This window comes from Pleurodeles waltl, chromosome 3_1 (assembly GCF_031143425.1).
Source record: "Pleurodeles waltl isolate 20211129_DDA chromosome 3_1, aPleWal1.hap1.20221129, whole genome shotgun sequence".
NCBI classification, from domain to species: Eukaryota; Metazoa; Chordata; class Amphibia; order Caudata; family Salamandridae; genus Pleurodeles; species Pleurodeles waltl.
The window spans coordinates 733,667,378-733,690,760 of record NC_090440.1 but is presented as its reverse complement, the minus strand read 5'-3'; the positions used below and the strand labels follow the sequence as shown (position 1 = coordinate 733,690,760).

Sequence of the window (23,383 nt, the reverse complement as noted above, 5' to 3'; positions counted from 1 at the left end):
GAGGGATGTGAGGTACCAGCTATTCTTAATCATGCAGTTTCGAGAGCACCATTAAAAAGGCCCCATTTGACTCACCAAGTTCTCACCAAACCTTAGGTATTCCGAAGGAGAGTAGGATTAAAGCTACTAAAGTTTAGAGCCAATTCTAACAGCATGGTGATGCCCATATACCTGCAGAACTGGGGCTGCATTGTTCAATGTGGGACAGACGTCTAACAGACCAGGTTGGATGTGCAGGGCAGAGTGCTTGGTGTTATAAAAGAGGTAAAGAAACAAATTAAATATTTTTTTGGGGTAGGACAATTGTTTAATTTATATGTTTGATTAAGTAGTCCTATGATACATTCCCATTGGAAGTTTTCCATCTTTTCCAAAGTAGTAGAGGCATAGTAGCATCTATGCAGCACTTTTAGTTGTATCATTCGAAATCTATAGCGTATGGCCACTTCTTGAGGGGATGCCATGGCCGACAGCCACTCGTACTCCTCCAGGTCACCATGAACGATCTCCCATTGAAGTCGCAGTATGGCTAAAATGCGGGTTTAAAAAAATACTGCAAAGATATCTGACCCACAACTATATTGTTAGAAGGGCAAATGTTGCTTTTATCTCAAATAACAGTAATAACAACCCCAATAGTAATCATATAAAATAATAATAATTGAAGGGCTTAAAACGTGGCTCAGTACCTGCAAAATATCATTCGGGTCATTTTCTGCTGAAGCAGCAAACATGCTGTGCCCACAGACAACTCCTTCTGCCAGAAAATACTTGAGCAGCAAATGGGAGTACACGTTGTATTTATCTTCTTCTGTGGGAAAAAAACATATTGGGTTATCAGAATGATGTACACCACTGCCCAAAACCAATCATGATTTCCAAAGTCAGCAGAACTATATTGTTATAAGCTGCGGAACTTAATACATCTGTTCCACTGGATGTTCACTCGAAGAAAGATCATCAAATAAACTTAATGCACATGTATGTTCCTCTTAAAAAGCATCACAAATGTCCTGGGTGGCTTGCGTGCTGTAACAGAATATACAATTTAAACATGAACGCTAATAAGTTCTTGGTGGTAAATTGCTTAATTTGTTTTTTTTTATTGTCAAAAAATACCCTAGCTTTAAAGTGTCCATAGTTCGTAAAAAACAATATAAAGAATACGATGTCTTAATTCATTCTGGACATGTTTAAAATTCGGATTTTTTTTTAATAAGACATGATACAGTTACAGGCCTGATGGACCTGCCAAAATGATAATGCAAATAATAAAAAGTATGCTGTCCTGACAATGGTTATTATAGTCAAGCGGTGGGCCAAAACTCATTGGCTCATGTAATCACAGAATGCACTCAACATATCAAAATCAAGGTTCATTAAAAGAGGTGTGTTTGCCAACTTCGGATCCTTTACAGTGTTGGCATTCTAGTTCAGTCAAAATGGTTTAGCAGCTAGCATTCTTGCAGTTGTTTAATGCTATTTTACACTGACAAGTAGCTGGCTAGATGTGTTCAGGGTCTTTGCAGAACACAACGCAAATGAATATGTGGACCGAAGCATGTTGGCATTTCTTTACTTCTGCTGGGATCTCTGGTTGTTCCTTCCTCTGCTCTGCTGTATTTGTGCTCATCATCCCAACAGTTGCAGAAGAATTATTTGTAGAAGCATCGAGATTCATAATCTACCAAGTGCAAAATCAAACCTTTTCAGGTGCTACCCTTTCCTTTGAAAATTCTCTCCCTTTGGAAAAACACACTAACCTAAAAAACACTTTTTACAGACCATTCTTGAACTAACTCTGCCTCCCTGCAAAATCTGCAATTATTTTTGCCGTGTCTTTCTGCTATAAATTCACACTGTATTAATTTCTTCTATGACTATTAAACATGTGTATTCTTTTTCTCTACTTGCTTCACTGTAAAACGCACTAGTGTTGTACCGCCCAGTAGTGTTATAAAACATTTAAATGAAAATAAAAAATAAATAAAATGTTATATTTCAAGACATCTCTATCCACAGTGGGGCTTTGATGCAGATCTATGTATAAGTGGTTGAGTTGTGATAAAGCTTCTGTTAATTTAGGATGGTTAAAATGTAAGTTGGTGAGAGGGTATTTATGTGTCAATTTAAGGTCTGATTACGACCTTAGCAGAAGGGATTACTCTGTCCCAAATGTGACGGATATCCCACCCGCTGTATTACAAGTTCCATTATATCCTATGGAGCTTGTAAGATGGCAGACGGCATATCCATCACAATTTGGTCGGAGTAATCCCCTCTGCCAAGGTCGTAATAATCTCCTTAATTTTAATATGTGCATATTTAAGGAGTTGATAACTTAGCCAATTCTACGGCCTGGATACTGATTGCAATTGTGATGATATGGTGGGCTGTGCCATGTATTTGCTGTTTGTATAGGGTGAGTAGCGACTATAATGTGATATAGATTTGATGTCTGAGAGTCAAACATTCCTTTAGGTGTTTTGTCTAATGTGTCCTGTTGAATGCCAATGTGTTAATACAATTTAAATTGAACATTGTAGAAAGATGAACTATCAATAAATGATTTCATCCCAACTAACTCAAGGAAGCACACAATGATACTGTAAGATAAATGTTTAAAACCAGCTAACAGTCCACAGCTGATAAATGAAAAGAGGACTTAAAGTTATTTAATAAGTATGTTTAAATAAAGATGAGACTCTTTTGTAAATATTTTACCTACATTATTTTAGTATTGCACACTATCAACAAATAGTCCCTTGGCAGTAATAAGAGGTGTGACCACTTTCGGTAAAGTAGCTAAATGAGTTTTGCATGGTGGATAACAGCAAAATGCAGGTTTGAGGTCCTGCAGGATCAATTCATCTTTTGCATCTTGTGAAAGTGATAAAATGAACAATGCTTCCGGCTCGGTAATTGACATTTTAACACAAATTTAATATGTAAAGCACTTTGGATAAAAGCACTATCAAATTATTGGCATTAATACCTAAACTCAAAGCTTCTTGTTTTAGAAGGATTAAGGCTGTGCCAACCTGACGGGATTTGATCCTACAGCAGGCACAATATCCCAATCTAACAGCAGGGTATTGTTGTTACAGCTAATAACTATTATTTGGTAATACACAGCACTAGTTGCAGACTGCAGTCAGCAAATTGTAAACAGATGGAGTGATACAAGAGATTCCATCACCTGACAACAGATTTGTTGGCCAAACATACATCATTCTCTCATAAACAAATAACCACTGCCCGTAGCTCAATTTATCTACCTCTCTGAAAGTGTGAATTAATATCCATTTACTGACCACTATCAATTTACAAATATCTGAGTCCTTATGCTCACTGAACTTTGATGGGCTAAAGTGAATGATTCTTCAGTACATGAATAGCCCACAACAGTTATTAAAATAAGTGATTTACTGACTCTTCCCATGGTCCCCATGGACTTTAATGAAATTGATTGCTTCCTATCCATCCTTCAAAATTGTTTGGATTATAAAAGTTTGAATACATAGTTTTATCTTGGTTACAGAATATGCGCTTCCTGTAAATAAATCTCTCACAATTGTTATAATTGTAATTAGTAATTTCCGCTCAGAGTTATTACCTCTTGAAAGACTACCATAGTTGTAACCATCAAATCAAACAACTCAAGAGAAGGTTTGAGAGAGCACGGCAAAAAATCTTGCCTGAATTGCAAAATGCACCACATGTCCAACATAATTTGTCTCCTTCAGACTGGCCTGCAGGAGACTGTGCTCCATTATCTTGTCTGTCAGTGTGGCTTTCTGTCTCTTATCCCTCCACTAAGCCCCTTTCACTCCTATCCCTCTTTATTGGAGATGTGTTACAGTTGCCCCCCCTAAAAAATGGTAAGAGATGGGTAGGTTATTTATCCTTGAGCTCTTCAAAATCGGATATCAGCGCTTCATAAAAGCTCTTTTTCACCACCATTATAGTCAGTCTATTTTTCCCCATAATCTAAAAATTGACTTTAAAAAATTCAGATCTCTTTAACTACAGAGTGGTGACAAAGCTCCCGTAATAGGAAAAATCATTGAGGAAATGCTCACTATCCAACTTGAAAAACATAGTAAAGCCAAAGACCTCCTACAAAATAACAATAAGGCCTCAGAGAAACCTAGAGGATTGAGAATCCATGTTATTGATGATGGTGACTTTGTTTTACTGCACCATATGGACCTTTTCATGTATCAAGAGATTCTGGTACTGATGATATAGTCCAGGATGGAATGAAGAGGAAAGGCCCTAGAATATCTCTCTTTCATTTTGTCAGGAAGATCCACAATTTCTAAACTGATTCCTACAGATGTTCCAATGACCTCCCTTGAGGAATTGCTCATGGGTTCATTATTTTATGCATCCTTAACAACTTCTACAAGTGACTGCTCTGGTCCTAGTGCCTCAACTGAAAGCTTTTAACCATAAAAAGACATGACTTAGCACAATGTAAGAATCTCCTTTAAGCATAACATCAATATCCTGAAATCGGCCATATCTAGAATTTAAAATTGATGTATCACAGTCTTCATAAATCTGAACCAGCAGAAGATGGCATTCCTTCAAACCATAAGAACACATGGATCTCACTAAAATTTCCACACACATTCCACATTATTCGGACACACTGAACACTCAGATTTATCTCTAAAAAAAAATAAGTCTAGCTTATAATAAAAAGTAAGTCCTAACAAATACAACACCCACTAAAAATCAAGAAATGAATCCGAGCTACTAACGTTCAAACAATGATGCACTCTTATCTTTTATCTCATCTAGGGTGAGAAAATGCATTGCATTTTGCCCTTCAAAGCTATATGTCTGAGCCACACAAAAGATCCCTTCGTTCAGCATCTTAGATGATACTAAAAATGCAGAACATGTCATGTTTTTCAATTATATGCTCATCACTCATTGTCTACAGCAGTTCAGATCAAATCCCCATCTGCTGCATTACTTACAAAGCATTTAATTTCAAATAGCCATCCTGACGAGCAAACAATCTTGTGTTCATAGATGCCGATAAACAAATAAGGCATAAAGACTCGTTTCACTGATACTCGTTTCACCTCAATACCCTATCAGTGAAGGAAATTAAAACATTAATTCAAGTCTTCTGCTTAGCAAGGCTGCTCTAGAAATTCACTTAGTAAAAACATGTTTTCAAACTTCCACCACAAGGATTAATGGTCAGATTTTCAATCTGTTTTACTTTGTGTGCTTGTTAAGAAATAACCTGTTTCTCTTTTAGTCCATTTGCTATGCTTGTGAATCACCAATTTCCCATTAGTTTAAAGTGTACTATGTAAATACATGTAATAAATAAATAAATAAATGCTTTTCTTTAATTGTTCATTAGCGCATAACATATAAGTACAATGCCCAAAGGGAAGCCATGATGTTTAAGTGCCCACTACATCTAGAATGTTCATTCACTGACCATTACCAATTAGGTTTAAAGGATCATCAGTTTTTTGAAAATTCAGCCACAGGTGACACTACCAACCCCCCACCCCCAACACTCAAGGATGATACAGATTCACAATGTCATATGTCCACCGTTGCACGAGCCCACTGCGGCCATTCTGACCCACCTGAGGCCTAATTTAATGTTTGGAAAATAGAGGACAGCCTAATTTTTACCATCATCCAATCTGTCATCCTCTACCAATGCACTACCTCAGTTTTTATTAAGTATCAGGGCTGACATACAAAGGGTGTGTACTCCCTGATGGAGTGTGAAATCTGTAGTGGAACTAACGTATCTACGGTCGTTTCTGGTCCTACTGTTCTGTTTTTCTCTGGGCATTATTATGTCTATTAATGAAAATGTGTGCTCACTGCTAATGTGAGGATAATAAAAAATCATCACACTCAGATACCAGTGGATCAGATCTGGATCTGGATCACCTGCTCAGTGAATCTTGTTATTTGGAAGAGACAGAGCACCAGAGGAGCTTCCAGAAGAACATGTGGCATGCAAGAGCTGAAAATAGAACATCCTTCGATAACAAATTGTGGGATGCATCTTAACTGAGGTGTGCCTTAGCAATGGAAATAAAACACACAGGTATCGTAATTTAGGCTTTATTTTATTAAGATTTTCATTGACAAGTAATCTTACATATGCAACCTAGAGTTCCTGACTGTTACACAAGAACAAAGAATACATTTCACTTTTTATTTGTAATTATCTGTAGAGCAAGAGACTAAATGAAAACTGATCCCAATATTACTCAAATCTGCACAAAGTTATATTTTATTTAATTGTGTCAACTACATCTCAAACCACATCCTCATTCAGTACCCTAAATTCATAAACGTGTCTCTACCATTTCCATATATTCAGGACACTTCTGGAGAAAAACCCTACTTTCTTAAGTTACTTTTCAGCCTCCATATTTAGGCCTGCTCGCCATTCATATATGGTTGCCATAGTTTGTGTTGCCCATTTTTATGGCAGGTCACTCTCTGAGACTATGAGGGCCAAAAGGCAAAACGTAAGCTTGGGTCTAGATAGGCCAGCATCATTTGGTATCCCTAGGATAACAAATTGAGGCACAGATGAAATGTCACACGTTAGTATATGACTAAGCTCCCTTAATATTAAGGACCAATATTAATGCTCCTTGTTTCACCCCCAGAGTTCGTGAATAAATGTGGCTTCTTCCCCCTCACACTTCAGTCAGGCCATTTTGCACAATCTAGATCTGTTGCAATACACTCTGTGTAGAAATTTTAACTGTACCAGGAGCAGATGTTAGTTGATTGCTACACAAGTACATCAAGGTTGCCTCCCTATCCACATCTTCCACTGCTCCTAAATCACCACCCATATGTCGCTCAATTTCTGAAGCCCATCTGTATTATTTTTATTTTTAAAGAGAGTTCCATAGATCACCAATAAAGTGCACACCCTGAGCACCTCAAATAACACTCTCCCTTCTAGTGGGACGTATTTCAGAATCTCGTCCTACTCTAGGTCTTCTGCCTGAAGTGCACATCAATTGTATATATTTATACATCGGTACAAGGCGTAAATCATATATAGTCTGTAAACTAGGGAACCACTTCCCTCTATTAAATTTCCTAGCTTGTTGAACCTTATAGCATCTCAAGGGTTAAAGCCTTTCAACTTGGTCACTTCTTTTAGCACGGCTCCTTCCCAAAGCGTGTTTCTTTTATTATTTTACCCTTCAACCCTAGGCACCCCAGGCATCCCGCTGCCCACCTCAGAGGCATATAGTGTTGATTGTGTGGGAGGGAGAAGGTTTGACCAACCATTCTCTGCAAATATGTAGTGTAGAAAAGTGGGTTTCTACATCATTGATATCTCCTAATTGACGGTCCCCCCCTCCCCCTTGGTGCATATGGCCAATCATACATACGAAAGATCAGAGTCACCAGAAGAAATCAGGAAGTGCAATCTTGCCATTACTTGGGTCAGTGTTGGGTCAGTGTTGGGTCATTACTTGGGTCAGTGTTCTCAACGCAAGTTCTTGGACTGCACACAACCCAAAGTAATTAACGCAATTCCCTATCTAGGCCCAGAAAAGTCTCTCCTGGGGGAGAAAAGTGTGTGTTGTACATAACATACATTAACTTTTGCAGTGTTATTTTAAAAAGCACAGTTCATCCGAGTAGCATACGTGGGAGGGACTGTTTGCTACCCACACCAATCTGGAAGTCTTTTATTAATGGTCCTAAGTTTTCTTTGAAGAACAGCTCCACCCCAGACGCCAAACAAATCCCAGGGTACTTGAATCCCACTTCTGAGACTCTCGTATCCTGGAATAATTTTACCTTTATGCTCCACTCTTATATAATAGATTTGTCCCAATTTATGTTGTACCCAGAGTATTCACCGTAGTTCGCCAACACTCTGAAAATGTGAGGTATTGTTTCTCTGAACTATCTACATAAAGCATTTACTCACCAAAAAAGGAGACTTCCCCCTTATGGTGGAATAGTGTGAGCTCAAAATCCCTTAATTTTCTGTAATGTTCGAACCCAGCATGCTAATGTAATCCTCTTCTTTTTGCTGTTTGTGGAGCCAACAGGCATCCCTGTTTCGTGCCGCTCCTCAAGGGGAATCTCGAGGAGGTCATCCTATTCACACAAACTACCGTTCTTAAGTCTTAATAGAGGAGGTCCACAAACAGTAAAGGCCAATGCATCAAATGGGTTCCCTGCATTCATTTAAGCTATCGCTCGCTGGGCTGTCAAGGACTGCATCTCTGACTCGCAGTTGTTTATTCATCAGAGTCTCCTTGAGCGCTGGGACATGAATCCAGACTTGTCCCTAGGAACAAAGGACCTGATTACTTTCAGTACCCTAGTCACCAGTAATGTTGCCAAAATCTTCACCTCTGTGGTTAGCAGCTCTATAGGTCAGTACTATGTACATCATCAGGGTGTCTCCCCATTTTATGGATCAGTATTTTGACTGCTTGTGTCAGATTGGATAGGGTCAGATCAGATAGTAAAGCTCCCGTACTTATCGCTTCATTAATAAGTGCTGTATATGAGGGCACAACAAGATAAATAACTGCTGTGGTGTGGCTTTAACTGTAATGTACCTAATAGATTCTTGGGTACATCACAGAGAATGCATGCAACCAAGCAACAGTGGGAGTTGGGAGAGAGCAACAGGAGGAGACGGTCCTGTTGTGGTGGCTGTTCCATGAGAACTTATAATTTCAATAAATGCCTGGATTTCAACCGTATACAATGTCATCTTAACAGTTTGGCGATGAGCGGAACAGGAACCGGGTGCATCATACTAGAGATACAAGACAAGCTGCATCCGTCAACTGCAAGTCAACTGCAAGTTAAACAACAGTTCACTCACTACAGAGTGAGTTAAATCAAGTCTCCGACGTTATTTCAAGTTTTGCATTAGAATTTTAATTATAGTTCTCTTTGAAACTGTAATGCTGAGTTAATATATTTTTGTTAGCGGGCACTAGCTCTGTTGCCAAGCAGGGAGTGCAGGTGCCGTTACTCGTGCATGACAGAGCGCGTGAACTTCCCTGCGCGTTACCAGCGTTAAGTATTGTGGCAACGAAACACGCATGTGACCAGCACGTGTAATCAAGCAGAATAAACGCACACACGCTGCTCCTCCTCAGACACATCAACAAAAAAAAAAGGAACAACAGGAATAGAAAGGGGACAACACTGCTTCCTGTTACAAACTCTGTTTAAAACAAAAAAAAAGACTTCTGAAAAAGGACTCTGTTAGAAATTGAAAAAAAAAGACCTTGGAACAACAGAAATAAATTAAAAAGACTTCTCACAGCCACCACAACAAAATAAGTAATATATTGTCACGTGCCCATTTTCATTTATGAAATTGTGGCAATGGCAGCAGGAAGCATGTTACCACCTCCACAATTCTCGTCTGATGCAGAGGAACCAATTTTACCCTGGAAGAGATGGAGGAAAATGCTAGACTCTTATATTATTATAGAAATAGGTGGAGAGAAATTCTCTCCAGCAAGAAAACGTTTACACAATTTAGGAATTAAAGGTCGTAATATTTATGAAAGCCTAGATGAAATCACCATAGGAACAGCTGAAGGAGAACCTCATGATATTTTTGAAAATGACTATGTTAATGTTAGAAAGACACTTTGGTCCAAAAATAAATGTGGTTATGGAACAACACAAATTCTTCTCAAGAACTCAAGACAGAGAAAGTTAGAAATTACATAGCATCACTGAAAAGTTTAGCACGCACATGTGACTTTGGAGATCTCACAGAACCCAACTTTGAAAGAAGCAGTAGATATTGTCGAGGGCATGGAGCACACTACTGGTTGGGTTCGACAGATGCGAGAAAAATCCATAGGAATCACCCACCTCAAGTAAGGATCCACCCACTGTACACCAGGGAAATGGTAGTGGGGGCAGGAGCCCCCGAGGTGTGAGACAGTAACCCCCCACTCACTCGGGCACAGCAGTCTCTTTGCCCAACCGGGGACAGAAAGAAGGTGTCAGAAGGTCCACACAAAAAATAAGCAAAGAGCTAAGCCCACCCTGGCATTGGGCCATAGCCACAACCCCAAAAGAGGTAATACCATATGTTAAAATATGAACAGCCAGAAGGGGTAAATCTCAATTTTCTCTCACTTGCCATTGTGAATAGCTGCACTATTCATACTCTAGGTCAGAGGGCAACCAGGGAACTGCTGGAACTAGTCCTCTCTGCTGGGTCACCTCAGATTTTTGTCTTGGTTTGCTGAAACTGTTTTGTTAGCTTTAGTACTGTGAACTTTTCCCCATTAACCAATGGTAAAGTGCTTCTACTCTCCCTTAAAAGCATGGTATAATTGGCCTACATCTGATTGGTACATTGGTGGGTGAGGGAGAAGCATGGAAGGTGGAGACGGAAACCAGGAAGACAGCCAAACAACACATGCACTTGCTGAGAGCGACGCAAAATATGCAAGAGCAGCGGAAGGTGGGGGGAAAACCACACATGCGAGAAAAGGGAGAGCAACACAGTGGGGGGGAGAAGCACATGAGAGAGATAGGTGGAAAACACATACAATCTTGAGGAGTTCTCATCAAAAAAGATTACAAAAACAAATTCCCTAAAAAGAGCAACATTAGGACAAAAGTAAGGAGACTATGCTCCAGGGGCGAAGATACACAAGATGGACAAGGCAAGCCATTGAGTAAGGAGCAACCAAACGAGAATGACAATGTCAACCATGGTATGCAATGGACGGGTCTGAAGTTCACTGTAAGATCTGTTAAGTGGGTAACAGGTCATTCCTAGCTGTCAAATAAAAAGGGGCTTTTCAACTGTGTGTGGAAAAGTCTAAGAGGTTTTATTGGGGGTGAGGTCACATTGTTACAAATAGAGGAAAACAATAAGAACAGCCGTTTGTGGGTCAGTACCCGCTGGACTTGGCCATCTCTACAGGGTCATCCCCAAACCTTTTGCCTTAGTTCAACAGTTTTCTGAACATGTTTTGTGGCCTTAGGACTCTGCACACTTTACCACTGCTAACCAGCGCTAGAGTGTTTGTAGTCTCTCCTTCAAACATTGTAACATAGGCTTAAACCCAAATGGCATATTTAATATTCTAATGTGTCTCAAGTAAAGTGGTAGAACATACACCAAGGGCTAGTAAATTAAATGCCACTAGTGGAACTGCAGCATTCACTGTGCAACCCATTTAAGTAGCACTTTAAACATGTCTCAGGTCTGCAACTGCAGCCTATGTGTGTAGTTTTTAACTGTCATTTCAACCAGGCCTAAACCTTCCTTTTTAATACATATGTCACCCCTAGGTTATGCCCTAAAAAGCCATAGGAAAGGGTGCATTATATTAAAAAAAAAAAAAAAGAAGTTAGACATTTACATTTAAATTTTACATTTTCTGGTAGTAAAATACTCCAACATGTATTTTTCACAACTTCAAGGTCTACCTCTTCCATAGGATAACATTGGGTTACACTTTTACATTGAAAAAGTTATAACCATTGTGTGGGTGTAGGTGGAAATGTCATGTTTAGTGAGGGAGGAATTGTAATTTAAAACTCTTTAATGGTAAAGTCAGATTGCAAGTCACAATTCTGAAATACCACTTTTAGAAAGTTTTCTTGTCCTAACCATTTGGTGCCTGCAGACTGTTCTTGGGTCAAAAATAGGTGTAGTTGGCATTTGGCCTTTCTGTATTCGTCCAGGCAGTATCACGCTAAAGGGCCTGGATGTTGGCAGGATGAGTCATCCTGGATTGTTGGGGGTGGTGGAGCTGTCATCTACTAGACTTGCACTTCAAAGGCATTGGCCCAGCTCATACACAAAGGACTTCACACTAGTCTATTGTACCCCCAGACAGACTTGGACCAGCACAAGAAGACAGGAAATTCCAATTCAGTACACTACTGGACCTTTGGATAGTATAGAAGAAGGACACCTGTCGCCTGAGGCTTGTCCTGCTTGCTGAGAAGGCAGGCTGGACCTGCTCCCTTCATCCTAGCCTGAGTGACGCCAAGGGTCAGCTGATTGACCTCCTGTTCTGAGCTACAGGGATATAAAAAGCTCCAGAGGCCTCCCTGCATCTGCCCATCTGGCCTGAGCTTGTAACAGGAACTGCCTGAGCCCCTGTGGGCCTCTGCAAGAGTCAGTTCCTGATCCCTAAGAGGTGCCTCCCCAATTCCTCAAAGTGCACTCCTTGGACTCAAAAAGGAGAAATCCTGAAGTTTCGGGCTCTTCACAACCATGAACAGGCCCTCTCGTGCCAACATCTTGCTGCCTGCGCCAACCCGAAGCTATGACTCTTCACGCTACACAACTGCCAGTGACAACCGGCAACCCAATATCTGCCCTTCGCACTAAAGCATTGACAGCCCGCAATGACACTCAACGAGAATCTCCAGCAATGACCATCCATGACGCCTGACAGGACTATTGCACTGCAGAGGTAAGCATTAATGACGATCTAGATGCTCCTCGTGGTACCCTCCACCACAAACAGAACTCTTTGCACAGGACTTTAGAAGGTAACTTACAGAGGGACTCACCCAGAGACTGTATCTGGCAAGCGCTGAAGTGCGGTGGATCTGAACATGTGACTTTCACCTGGTCTCGTACAACCAGGTAAGTGCGAATGGAACTTGTGCTTTAAGCGCTATAGTTAACTTAAATCTTTGAAACTGTAATTCTGCGGTTCTACTGATAATGTAATTAAATGTTACTTTATTTTAAAATTGGTGTGTGACTTTCCTTGTGTTGTGTTTACACTTTATTACTGTTTGAGTGCTGCATAAATTCCTTATACATTACCTCCAAGTTAAGCATGACTGCTTTTCTGCCAAGCTACAACACGGTTCAGCACTGGTTAATTTAGAGACTTTTGTGCTCCACTCCCACAAGCACATTTGTGCTTCACTCCTACTAGGAGTATAGTTGTTGCCTGAGAAAGGCTCACACCACACGCAAACAACAACCCAATTTCTCACAGTACCCACTTATGATATGAACCATTATAGTATGGGCCCCCTATGCCATTCGAATCCAATCCCGAATTTTCATGTTGCTAACATAGGGGGTCATTCTAACCCTGGCAGTCCGCAACCGCCAGGGCTAAAATGACGGAAGCACCGCCAACACGCTGGCGGTGCTTCCCTGCCCATTCTGACCGCGGCAGTAAAGCCGCAGTCAGAAAAGGGGATCCGGCGGTTTCCCGCCGGAATTCCCCTGTCTGGGCTGAATCTCCATGGCGGCGCTGCAAGCAGCGCCGCCATGGAGATTCCGACCCCGTTCCCGTCATCCTGTTCCTGGCGGTTTTTACCGCCAGAAACAGGATGGCGGGAACGGGTGTCGTGGGGCCCCTGGGGGCCCCTGCACTGCCCATGCCACAGGCATGGGCAGTGCAGGGCCCCCCTAACAGGGCCCCAGCATGATTTTCACTGTCTGCTTAGCAGACAGTGAAAATCGCGATGGGTGCAACTGCACCCGTCGCACCCCTGCAACACCGCCGGCTCCGTTCGGAGCCGGCTTCTGGGTTGCAGGGCCTTTCCCGCTGGGCCGGCGGGCGCCTGGCCCAGCGGGAAAGCCAGAATGGCCTCCGCAGTCTTTTGACCGCGGAGCGGCCAAGTGGCGGTTCCCGCTTGGCGGGCGGCGACCGCCGCCCGCCAATGTAGGAATGACCCCCATAGTGTCGAATATTCATAAGATCTAGTTGCAGAGAACACAATAGTAAGACTGCCCTTCTGTTTAAGGATACGTAACATTAGACCATGCAGTTAAATATGGACAACAAAATCAATAGGCATAGGTCCTTTTGTATGCAAGCCTGTAGGAGCCAAAATAGAAATCTTGTTGAAGATCAGTTTCAGTTTATTATATAAATATTTTGCAAACTGATACAAGTTGAAGTAGTTTTACAGATGACTGACCTCAGTTCATTAACTGCATTTTTATAGCACACAATGGTTAAAGTCCATTAAGTTTTAGACTGAAAGAAGTGACAAAAAAAAACACAAAAAGGTAAAACGGAAGTGAGCAAGGGTATTGGCATTTACGCCTTCGACAGTTCCCAGTAATTATATACAAAATCTGTATTTCAAGTTGCAGGACTTCTTCAATTGGGATAACAAGAAAGGAGTGGATAGTCTTCTGAGAGGAATCAGTCCTGTAAGACAGCGCTAAAAGCCTGTAAGGGTTGAGTCGTAGCCTGTGGCATGGATTGCTCTTCAGAATGAAGCTGTCACACGTCTGTGGTTATGTACTGGTATTTATACAGTTCAGAACTAGCTCGGTGTTTTTACTCACAATACCTTTCACATATTTATATTTGCAGTGAATTTCACAAAGTTACAGTTTTAAGCACGGAGAGGTCAAGTGATTTGCCAAGATTCGCATGACTCTCAAATCAAGTGAAAAAACTGGGATTGCACCCCACAATTAGCCACTAACTCTCGTCTCCATCCAGATACTGAGTGACTGTGTGTTTACCTTGCAGTTTTTGCAACAGGTTGGAATGTTGAGTAGAAAGAACAGTGTGTTCAAATCTTTGACATCTCAAAGGACAATCCTGACCAGGGACATTTTAATCAAAGGTAATCTACCTTCTGATAACTAAAAAAACAGGTTAATCAGTGGGGCTGGTTTCACGATAAGTAGGTAGCTGCATGAGTGTACCTCTGGTTTCTCTGGATGAATCAGCACTTCATGTGCAGTCTCAAAGTCACACCTACTGCTTTGCGCTTCGATATTTGAATTAACATTAATTATTGCTCACATTCAGGGACTTTACTATACATGTTCATCTCATGCTAGAGTCATATGACATCCTCATGTTCATGTCATTATTTTTCAGTTTTCCTAGTGGAAACATTCATGTTAGCGGTTGTTTTTATATTTTTGCTGTATATCCATAGTGGTTTAGTACATTAGGATACCTTGTTGGAAAATTAAGAATGATGGCAAATACACTTATAGAGTTTTCCGTTTGCACTAAGTTTCATACTGAAATATCCTTTAAAAAGTGAGTCACTCTCCAACATCATAAATTCTAAAGAGTTGCTGGCAATTTAAGGAATGTGAAGTCACATGAGTGAGGTAACAGTGCATTTAGATATTAAGGTCCAATTAATATGTTATTGGAAACAAAGTTCCGAGACACCACTGCATGGTGGGATCTCCAATAAAATTGATTTACAAAAACTGCACATAAACTGATTTCCATTCTTTTACCACCACCAGGTACAGTATGTCCAAATACCTTTTTCACTTTTGACAAATCAACCATGAATAACTCAGAGGGCACTGTTACTCAGAACCGAGCATCCTGGCACTGGGCAGACAACAAACCATCGTAGACAACGCACTGAAACCCCAGAGAAAGCCTCATCAGCGAGCCTTCTATCTTGATCAATTAAGTAAGCCAATTCACTTCCTCCTGAGACAGCGACAATAACCAGTTTTTTTTTTTACAAATTCCCGAAATCTCTTTCTTTTGTCACCAATCTAAGGGAGAGGGGAAGCCAATTCCACGCTTAACTCAACATCGTAAATACCTTAAGGTCTATTGTTTTAAGCTTGAAATTAGGTATACGAAGGGGGCTAGCATTTGACGATCTCTGTGGTCTCTGTGTGCTTTAGTGCACAAAATGATCCACCAGGTATTTGGAACTAGTACAATAAAAAGCTCTAAAAGCTAGGAGCAGGACTTTAAATAGCACCCGCTTATGGACTGGAAGCCAATGCAAGTCCCGTAACCCCTGGATAGCCCACTTTTCCGGGGAAGCTTAAGCACCAATCTGACTGCAGCATTCTGATGGTTTGAAGCTGGAGTAATAAGGACTTAGCAATGCCTACGTAAAGACCGTTGCAGTAGTCTAGCCTCTCAGGGATGAGTGTGTGAGCTAGATGTTTCCTTACAGTTAACTGCAAGAATTAAAAAAAATATATATGAATTTGATCAGCGCAAAGCACTTGCCTGCAAAGCCAAAATTAGTGGTCGAAGATTAGCCCTCATCAAACTTCACTCCAATATTCCTAGCTACCTCCACAGAGGGCAGCAGAGTGGGTAGATCTTCCGTCCACCAGTCACACCAGGTCAAACAAATTATTCCTCCCAAATAAGAGGATTTTCGTTTCATCTGTATTGCATTTAAGCTGGTCAATTTCCATCCAACAGAGGATCTGGGTAAAACAATCCTGAAAATTAAGTTCAGAGCAAAATAATTTTTATCAAGAGAGACAATCAATTGACTATCATCTGCACAGGATGTGAAAGAGATGCCAAATAATCTATTCGAGAATTTAGAGGGGAATAACTAAATACTAAATAAAATAGGACTAAGAAAAGGTCCCAGTGGGACCACAAAGGAGTGAAGCTATGCAAGAGATTTGCCACTAATGCTAAGGAGTACAACGTGTGACACCATAGCAAATGCAGAGGATAGATCTTGAAGGATCACTACCAGTGTCTGACCTCTGTACAGGGTAAATTCTGACACCTCCAAAAGACAGTCTCTGTGGAAATCAAGTTAAATCATCTATTCAAGAAACATGATCTTTCCTTAGTAGCTCACCCAAAGTACATTAAAGTGAAAGAAGAGGCAAGGAAATGGCTGCAAACCATCAGTACAAATTTTTGACAGATGCCAAAACTTTTTTTTTTTTTAAAGGTGAAACAGTTGCATGTGATTTCACAAGCAGGGTTATAAAATGGTGTTCATTCTGTGCCTACCACACCAAAACTAGTTGGTAGATTTTGTTCAGTTCTCTAACATATTGTATGCTCATTGTTATCTATGATTTGCACTGGAGTGAGGTATTATTACAAAATCTCTCAATGCAGCCGGCTTAGATGATTCTGTTGGTCGAGACCAGAATCTATTCCACCTTTTCCAGCTCACCCCGCCACTGTATATTTGTGGCTGAGGCTCTTGCTGTGTCACTCCTGCATGCAAGGCACATCAAGACTATAGCACTGGTCCTAAAGGTACGAATTATGGGGTATTCCCGGACTCTCCTCAAAGCTATGTGAATTCACCACAAAAACAAAGCATTGTTTGGGGTACATTTGGAATCTAATCTTCAACTTATAGGCCCTGATATTGAGTCTTCTTTGATCACCACTTCCCTTACACAGATTGACCTTGTTTCACTCATGTCAATGAATGTGTCACTATAAACCCCCACCGGGCCTTCCATAGGTAACCAGAAAAGAAGGATTTTACACAAAGCCACATGCACCAGCCTTTCCTTCTCCATCTCACTGATCTACTACCTTTGTTCTGCCACCAATATTAACCTAGTTGATCACCTTTTGGTTAACTTAAGACTGTGGCCTTTTCACCTAAATTTGTCAAAAGCTGTACAAAAGTTTAATTTCTTTTGCTAACTGACCCTCTGAAAGACAAGAGAAAAAGTAAAATTGAATGAGTTATTTGATCATATCTCTGCAGTGCTTAGCAAGAATCATAACAAGCTGGCCATAGTCAAAGCAAATATGTATCGGTCACGGTATCCAATTTTGGATCTAAACAAGAGTTTGAGAGTCTGCCTAAATTATGACATTCTTGAGCACCATAGCGACTTATGCAATATGTTGCTACTTGATCAATTTGAAATAAATCTTAAGCCATGAATTGACCTGCTTGTATTAACAGTTTTTGCAATAATTAACGTTCTACCAATTTTTTTAAGCAATAGTCGAAAAATCTTTTCACAGTTTTGCATCACAAAGACCATTACGCATCATTACAGAAACAAGTAAAACAGTTGTGTTGTGTGTATTTGGTCAGCAATCACTGTGTCAGCTGAAAATGTAACAAGTCACAATGAAGAGTTTTTTTTAACCTTCTTCAGATGGGTTAGTTTGTGGGATATTCAGACATAGTGACAAGAGCTATGAATCATAAATTCTTGGTCAGACCTGGTCCCCAGAAATTCAAGAAACTTCAAGGTTATTTCTCAAGGCAAAAGCATACAAACAAGAGTAAATTATTTAATGTACAATTAACCGAGGACAGACTGAATATTTATTTCTCTTTCCGGAATGTAACTACCAAAATTAAAACGTTTGCTCTCCTTGCCCAAGGACCTTCAAAGCATGATATAAAGATTTAGTAACCCCCACCCCCGCCTAAAGGCCTCCGAAATAATTCACTGACATGGTTAATATACTAATACAAATCTGTTAGTTATCACATGTCTGACCCATAGGTAGGATAGGAAATTCTAAAGAGATACTTATAAGATTTTAGACTCTTCCTAAAAACCAGAACTAGAATTCTTCAGTTGCTTCATTTAATCTTTCAGTTGTAAGTACTTTATACCAAGGAAATTAACTTGATCTACTCTGTCAAATTAAATGAGAAATGTAATTGTGCCAAACTTAACCATTCTGGTTTGTGAGTTAATCGCAAAATATGCTAAATGCTTAAGTAAAGCAGGCAGTGAACTTCTACTAGTTCCAAAAGATTTGCTGAAGCTAAATATGTTGCTGAGCATGCCTCTAATCAAAAATCGCAAGTGATATCCTCTGCAAAGAGATCTCCTACACTTTCATTTCCTAAAGGCAAATGTCAATCCTCCCACTTGCTCATATCCTGAAATAAGGAAGGATTAAGGATCCCTGGAATGTAATAAACATTTTAAGGATGCAAAAGATAACAAGTCTAAAGCAAGAATTACTCCACCTTTTAAGCAAGAAAAGGTCAGAGTGGTGGCCATGGTTACATTATTTACTTCTAATGTATCACTCTCCTAAACTTTTAGAACGTCAGCTCAGTCCGAAAGGACAGAGACTGAAATCAGACTGATTTCTTCTTTATTCACAATACAAGTTTATTCCAAATCTGTAAATGTCTTCAAAATTATATATATTGTATTTTCAACATTCATCAATAATCCCCCCTTGGCCAATCAAACTAATAACAAAACAGACGAACAAGACATGGACAATTCACAATGACACATATCACATACAACAATAACATTGCATCAAATGACAATTAAAATCACAAATATTAATCCATATATATCTACAACTTATGACTGAATGTAATCAAAGTGGTCTCCCTTTAGTTCTCAATAGTTCCGAGTTGGGATGAGCCTCATATATAACACTGCTCATTCCAATCCATCGTAGGGGTATCGTCCACTTGGATATCTGTCGTTCAATTCAATCATGTGCCAAAAAAGCGGCTTTTGAAATAAAGTTTGTTTCAATATCTATTGTTCAAATTCTATGGCATCAGACTTGCCAATCACGTGCCATCAAACTGGCTCTTGAAATATAGTTCGTATCAATGTAAGTTGCTAAATTCAATCATGTGCCATCACATTTGCCCAATGTCAATCAATGCAATCATGTACCAACAAACTTGCCGACGCGCGTTTCGGTGGACTTTCAAGTAGGGTCAATACCCCTTACTCACAGCCACCTTCTTCAGGGCAATCAATCCTTAATGGTACACAAAATCTTCTCTTTTGTTCCATATCTAAACCAAAATCAAATATAATAATCAATTTAATGTACCTAAAATAAACAATAAAACATATTCTGCGTCTGTTCAGACATGCACCCAACCGGAATCCGTGAAAGTGACAGACCTCACTACCAATAGTGCACGTAACCACACTCCGAAAATAAAAACAATGACATCATTCTACTTTAAATGACAGGATTAGAAGGATCATAAATTCTGAGTGGCATATTTTAAACACTAATGCAGATTCAGTACGTCTAGAGAAACCATTATTTGCATTTAAAAGAAACAAAAATGTGCTAAATATCTTGGTCAAGTCTGTGGTAAGGCACCCTGTTGATCCGGTTCAAAGATCTATCATTGGAGTGGATCAGGTGAAGGGTAATTTCAAATGTGGCAGTTGCCATGCTTGTGAATCAGCATGGGTAACCCGTGATATTACATACAACGGGAAGAAGATTGTTCTCACTGGGTTGACGAATTGCAGATCCAAGAACCCAATCTACCTTATTGTTTGCCCATGTAATCTGGGATATGTCGGAGAGACTTCCAGAGAGTTTAGGACTCCTTTGTCGGAACATAAATCCTCGATTAGAACTCAGAAACCCAATGCTCCTTTAGTGGCCCATTGGGTGGCTCACAACCATCATGAGGATGAGCTGAGATGGGCGATCTTGGAAAAGGTATCTGCCAAAAATGATACAGGTCCCGAGCAATTAAGAAAAAATAAAGAAGTGTTTTCGATTTTTTTTATTAGAGACACATAAGAGTGGGCTAAACGAGGATATTCCTTGGTATAATGCCATGTGAGATCTCTGTGTAGTTAATTTGCTTTCTTATTTGTGGGATCACCCTTCAGACACAGTTCAGTTTGCTATCTCTGATTGAGTCTACTATGTCAGTGTATATATTTTAGGCTCTTTATCTTTAATATAGTTGGTTATTACCAATTGTAGAGGTGCTGATCTTGGATAAGATTCTCCCAAAGTAATTTTTACCGAACTGTCGGTATTTTTCCTTTCTCTTCCGTTAGGCTGTTTAATTATCTGTGTTTAGATAATTGGAAACACTGATTGAGGGTTCTGTGTTATAGATGGGGGAGGCACGGACTTGTATGTTCTTTTGTTGTAAGTGTTTTGGATCTTTTTTTATTTGCAGGCAGATTGTTTTTGTGTTGTTTGTTTATTGTTTTATATTAGGATTTTTGTATATATTTTTGTGGACTTTTGACAGCAGACCTGTGTACTCTAGTCTATGTATTTTTGCCATCTTAAGATGGCCGCCACTGGGGAGCGAAGGTCGGATGTCATTCGAACATCCCTTTTCTATGTTTATTATATTTCAGTCTGCCGCGCGATCTCGGCAGTTAGAAATTACTGAAGAACGCAGAGCCCCGCATTCTTCAGACTATCATAGCCGAGATGGTTCGGGTATTTGGCGAGTCCCTGTTTCCATGAGGTCCAGGTAAGAGGGATGTTGAGATTTTAATCGTGAACGGCGCTGGTGATGTTTAACGCGTCACAGTATATACAGGTTCGGGTGTTTCAAAGTGTTTCTGCATTCTCTTTAGGCAGGAGCGGCAGCCCCATTTGATTAAATAGGTGATAAATGTTTTGTGACTTGTGTAATTTGGTAAGTAGATTCGTTTGGCACGTTTGTTTTGGTATTTGGGCTTCCTTATTTTTTTTTTTCCACATGGTGTTTCGAATTGTTTTTATTTTCAGAGTGTGGTTAGTTGCACTATTGGTAGTGAGGTCTGTCACTTTCACGGATTCCGGTTGGGTGCATGTCTGAACAGACGCAGAATATGTTTTATTGCTTATTTTAGGTACATTAAATTGATTATTGTATTTGATTTTGGTTTAGATATAGAACAAAAGAGAAGATTTTGTGTACCATTAAGGATTGATTGCCCTGAAGAACGTGGCTGTAAGGGGTATTGACCCTACTTGTAAGTCCACCGAAACGCGCATCAGCAAGTTTGTTGGTACATGATTGCATTGATTGACATTGGGCAAATGTGATGGCACATGATTGAATATAGCAACTTACATTGATACGAACTATATTTCAAGAGCCAGTTCGATGTCACGTGATTGGCAAGTCTGATGCCATAGAATTTGAACAATAGATATTGAAACAAACTTTATTTAAAAAGCCGCTTTTTTGGCACGTGATTGAATTGAACGACAGATATCCAAGTGGACGATACCCCTACGATGGACTGGAATGAGCAGTGTTGGTGAACGCTCAAAAGTGGATTACTGGTATATATGAGGCTCATCCCAACTCAGAACTATTGAGAACTAAAGGGAGACCACTTTGATTACATTCAGTCATGAGTTGCAGATATATATGGATTAATATTTGTGATTTTAATTGTCATTTGATGCAATGTTTTTGTTGTATGTGATATGTGTTATTGTGAATTGTCCATGTCTTGTTCGTCTGTTTTGTTATTAGTTTGATTGGCCAAGAGGGGTTTATTGATGAATGTTGAAAATACAATATATATAATTTTGAAGACATTTACAGATTTGGAATAAACTTGGATTGTGAATAAAGAAGAAATCAGTCTGATTTCAGTCTCTGTCCTTTCGGACTGAGCTGACGTTCTAAATGTTTAGGAGAGTGATACATTATTTACTTTTGGTAGTTTTCCCTAGATCTCTCTCCATATTGTGGTAGGGACCCTGTGTATTACTTGGTCATGGTTACATTAGATCCTACACACTAAATCAGACACTGAACTGGCCTCAGTCTCCATTTGCTCTTGGAAAATTTTATATTTCCGTTCTTTTGTCACATTTGTCGAACAATTGTTTTTTTTTTCTGAACAGATAGGCTGAATCCAATTAACAAATGTCATGCACCTAGAGAGGTAAAGGTTCTATTCTGAAAAAGGCCAAATTCTAACCCATTTGGCAAAACGTGCATCAGGAACCAAACTCATGCACTACATTTTACACTTATAAATTTATGTTGGCATAAAAGGCTAAAATGAATCATTCACTTAAATATGATGTAGGGTCTTGGTTGCTGTACTCCTGGTGGATCGTAGACATGCCTTGAGCCTATTTGTGGAAGAAAATACATTGCTTATAAAAAGCTTTCCCCCTGTAGTTGGTGAGACTTGAGCTCACAGTGGTACTTTAAGCTCCATATTTACAGGCAGCTGAGCAGGCTTCGCTGTAGCCTACTGAACAACCATTATTACTGGGCATTCCATTTGAATCCTGCCTTTCTACAGTGAGTTGAAAAGCTTGAACTTAGCAACTTGACAGAGGATGTAATTCTCACGTATAATGCATTTAAATGCATTGTAAGGGATAGGATTATAGAGGCATTTTTATCCTATGCATATGTCTTACTGGAGATGTGGGATAATTTTTCTGGTCAGGATGCTCAATCATAATTCAGATCGAGGTCTTCCACGGTCAGAGGGAAAGGCAACCGGTTTCCTAAAGCCACAATGTCACCACACATTGAAATATATGGTAAGAAAGTGTCTTCAAAAAGCTGGCACCTCCTCAGAAGGAAAAGCCTTAGTTGTAAAAAAACAACAAAAAAAAAACTTATTGCTGGATAAAGACATCAAAGGAATGAAAACCAACACCAATCAGAAACCCAACAATGGAATTCTTCTGGAGCAACAACTGAAGGAACTCAACTTGGTTGCGACACAATCTGCAACCAGACCAAAGCCATTATATATCAGAAAAAGAGGAAAGGAAAAGACATCAAACACAACATGACATGGATTGGGAAAATCAGGAAGAAGCAAAGAAAGAGACAGCCATGATGGAAATGGAAAAGAAAAGAGAACGAAAACCTGAAATGGACTAGCTATGGAGTAGCTTTAAAAGGCAGCTGCAAACTCTCAAAC

At 39.9% G+C, this 23,383-nt stretch overlaps 1 protein-coding gene across 1 annotated transcript in view; it reads right to left on the bottom strand.

Moving 5' to 3' along the window:
* Nucleotides 1-23,383, bottom strand: part of ELP4 (elongator acetyltransferase complex subunit 4) — a 1,051,499-nt gene that overhangs the window by 818,371 nt on the left and 209,745 nt on the right. The window contains exon 3 of the mRNA XM_069223479.1: nt 690-811. Coding sequence (XP_069079580.1) covers nt 690-811 — 122 coding nt within the window. The remainder of the gene's footprint in view (nt 1-689; nt 812-23,383) is intronic.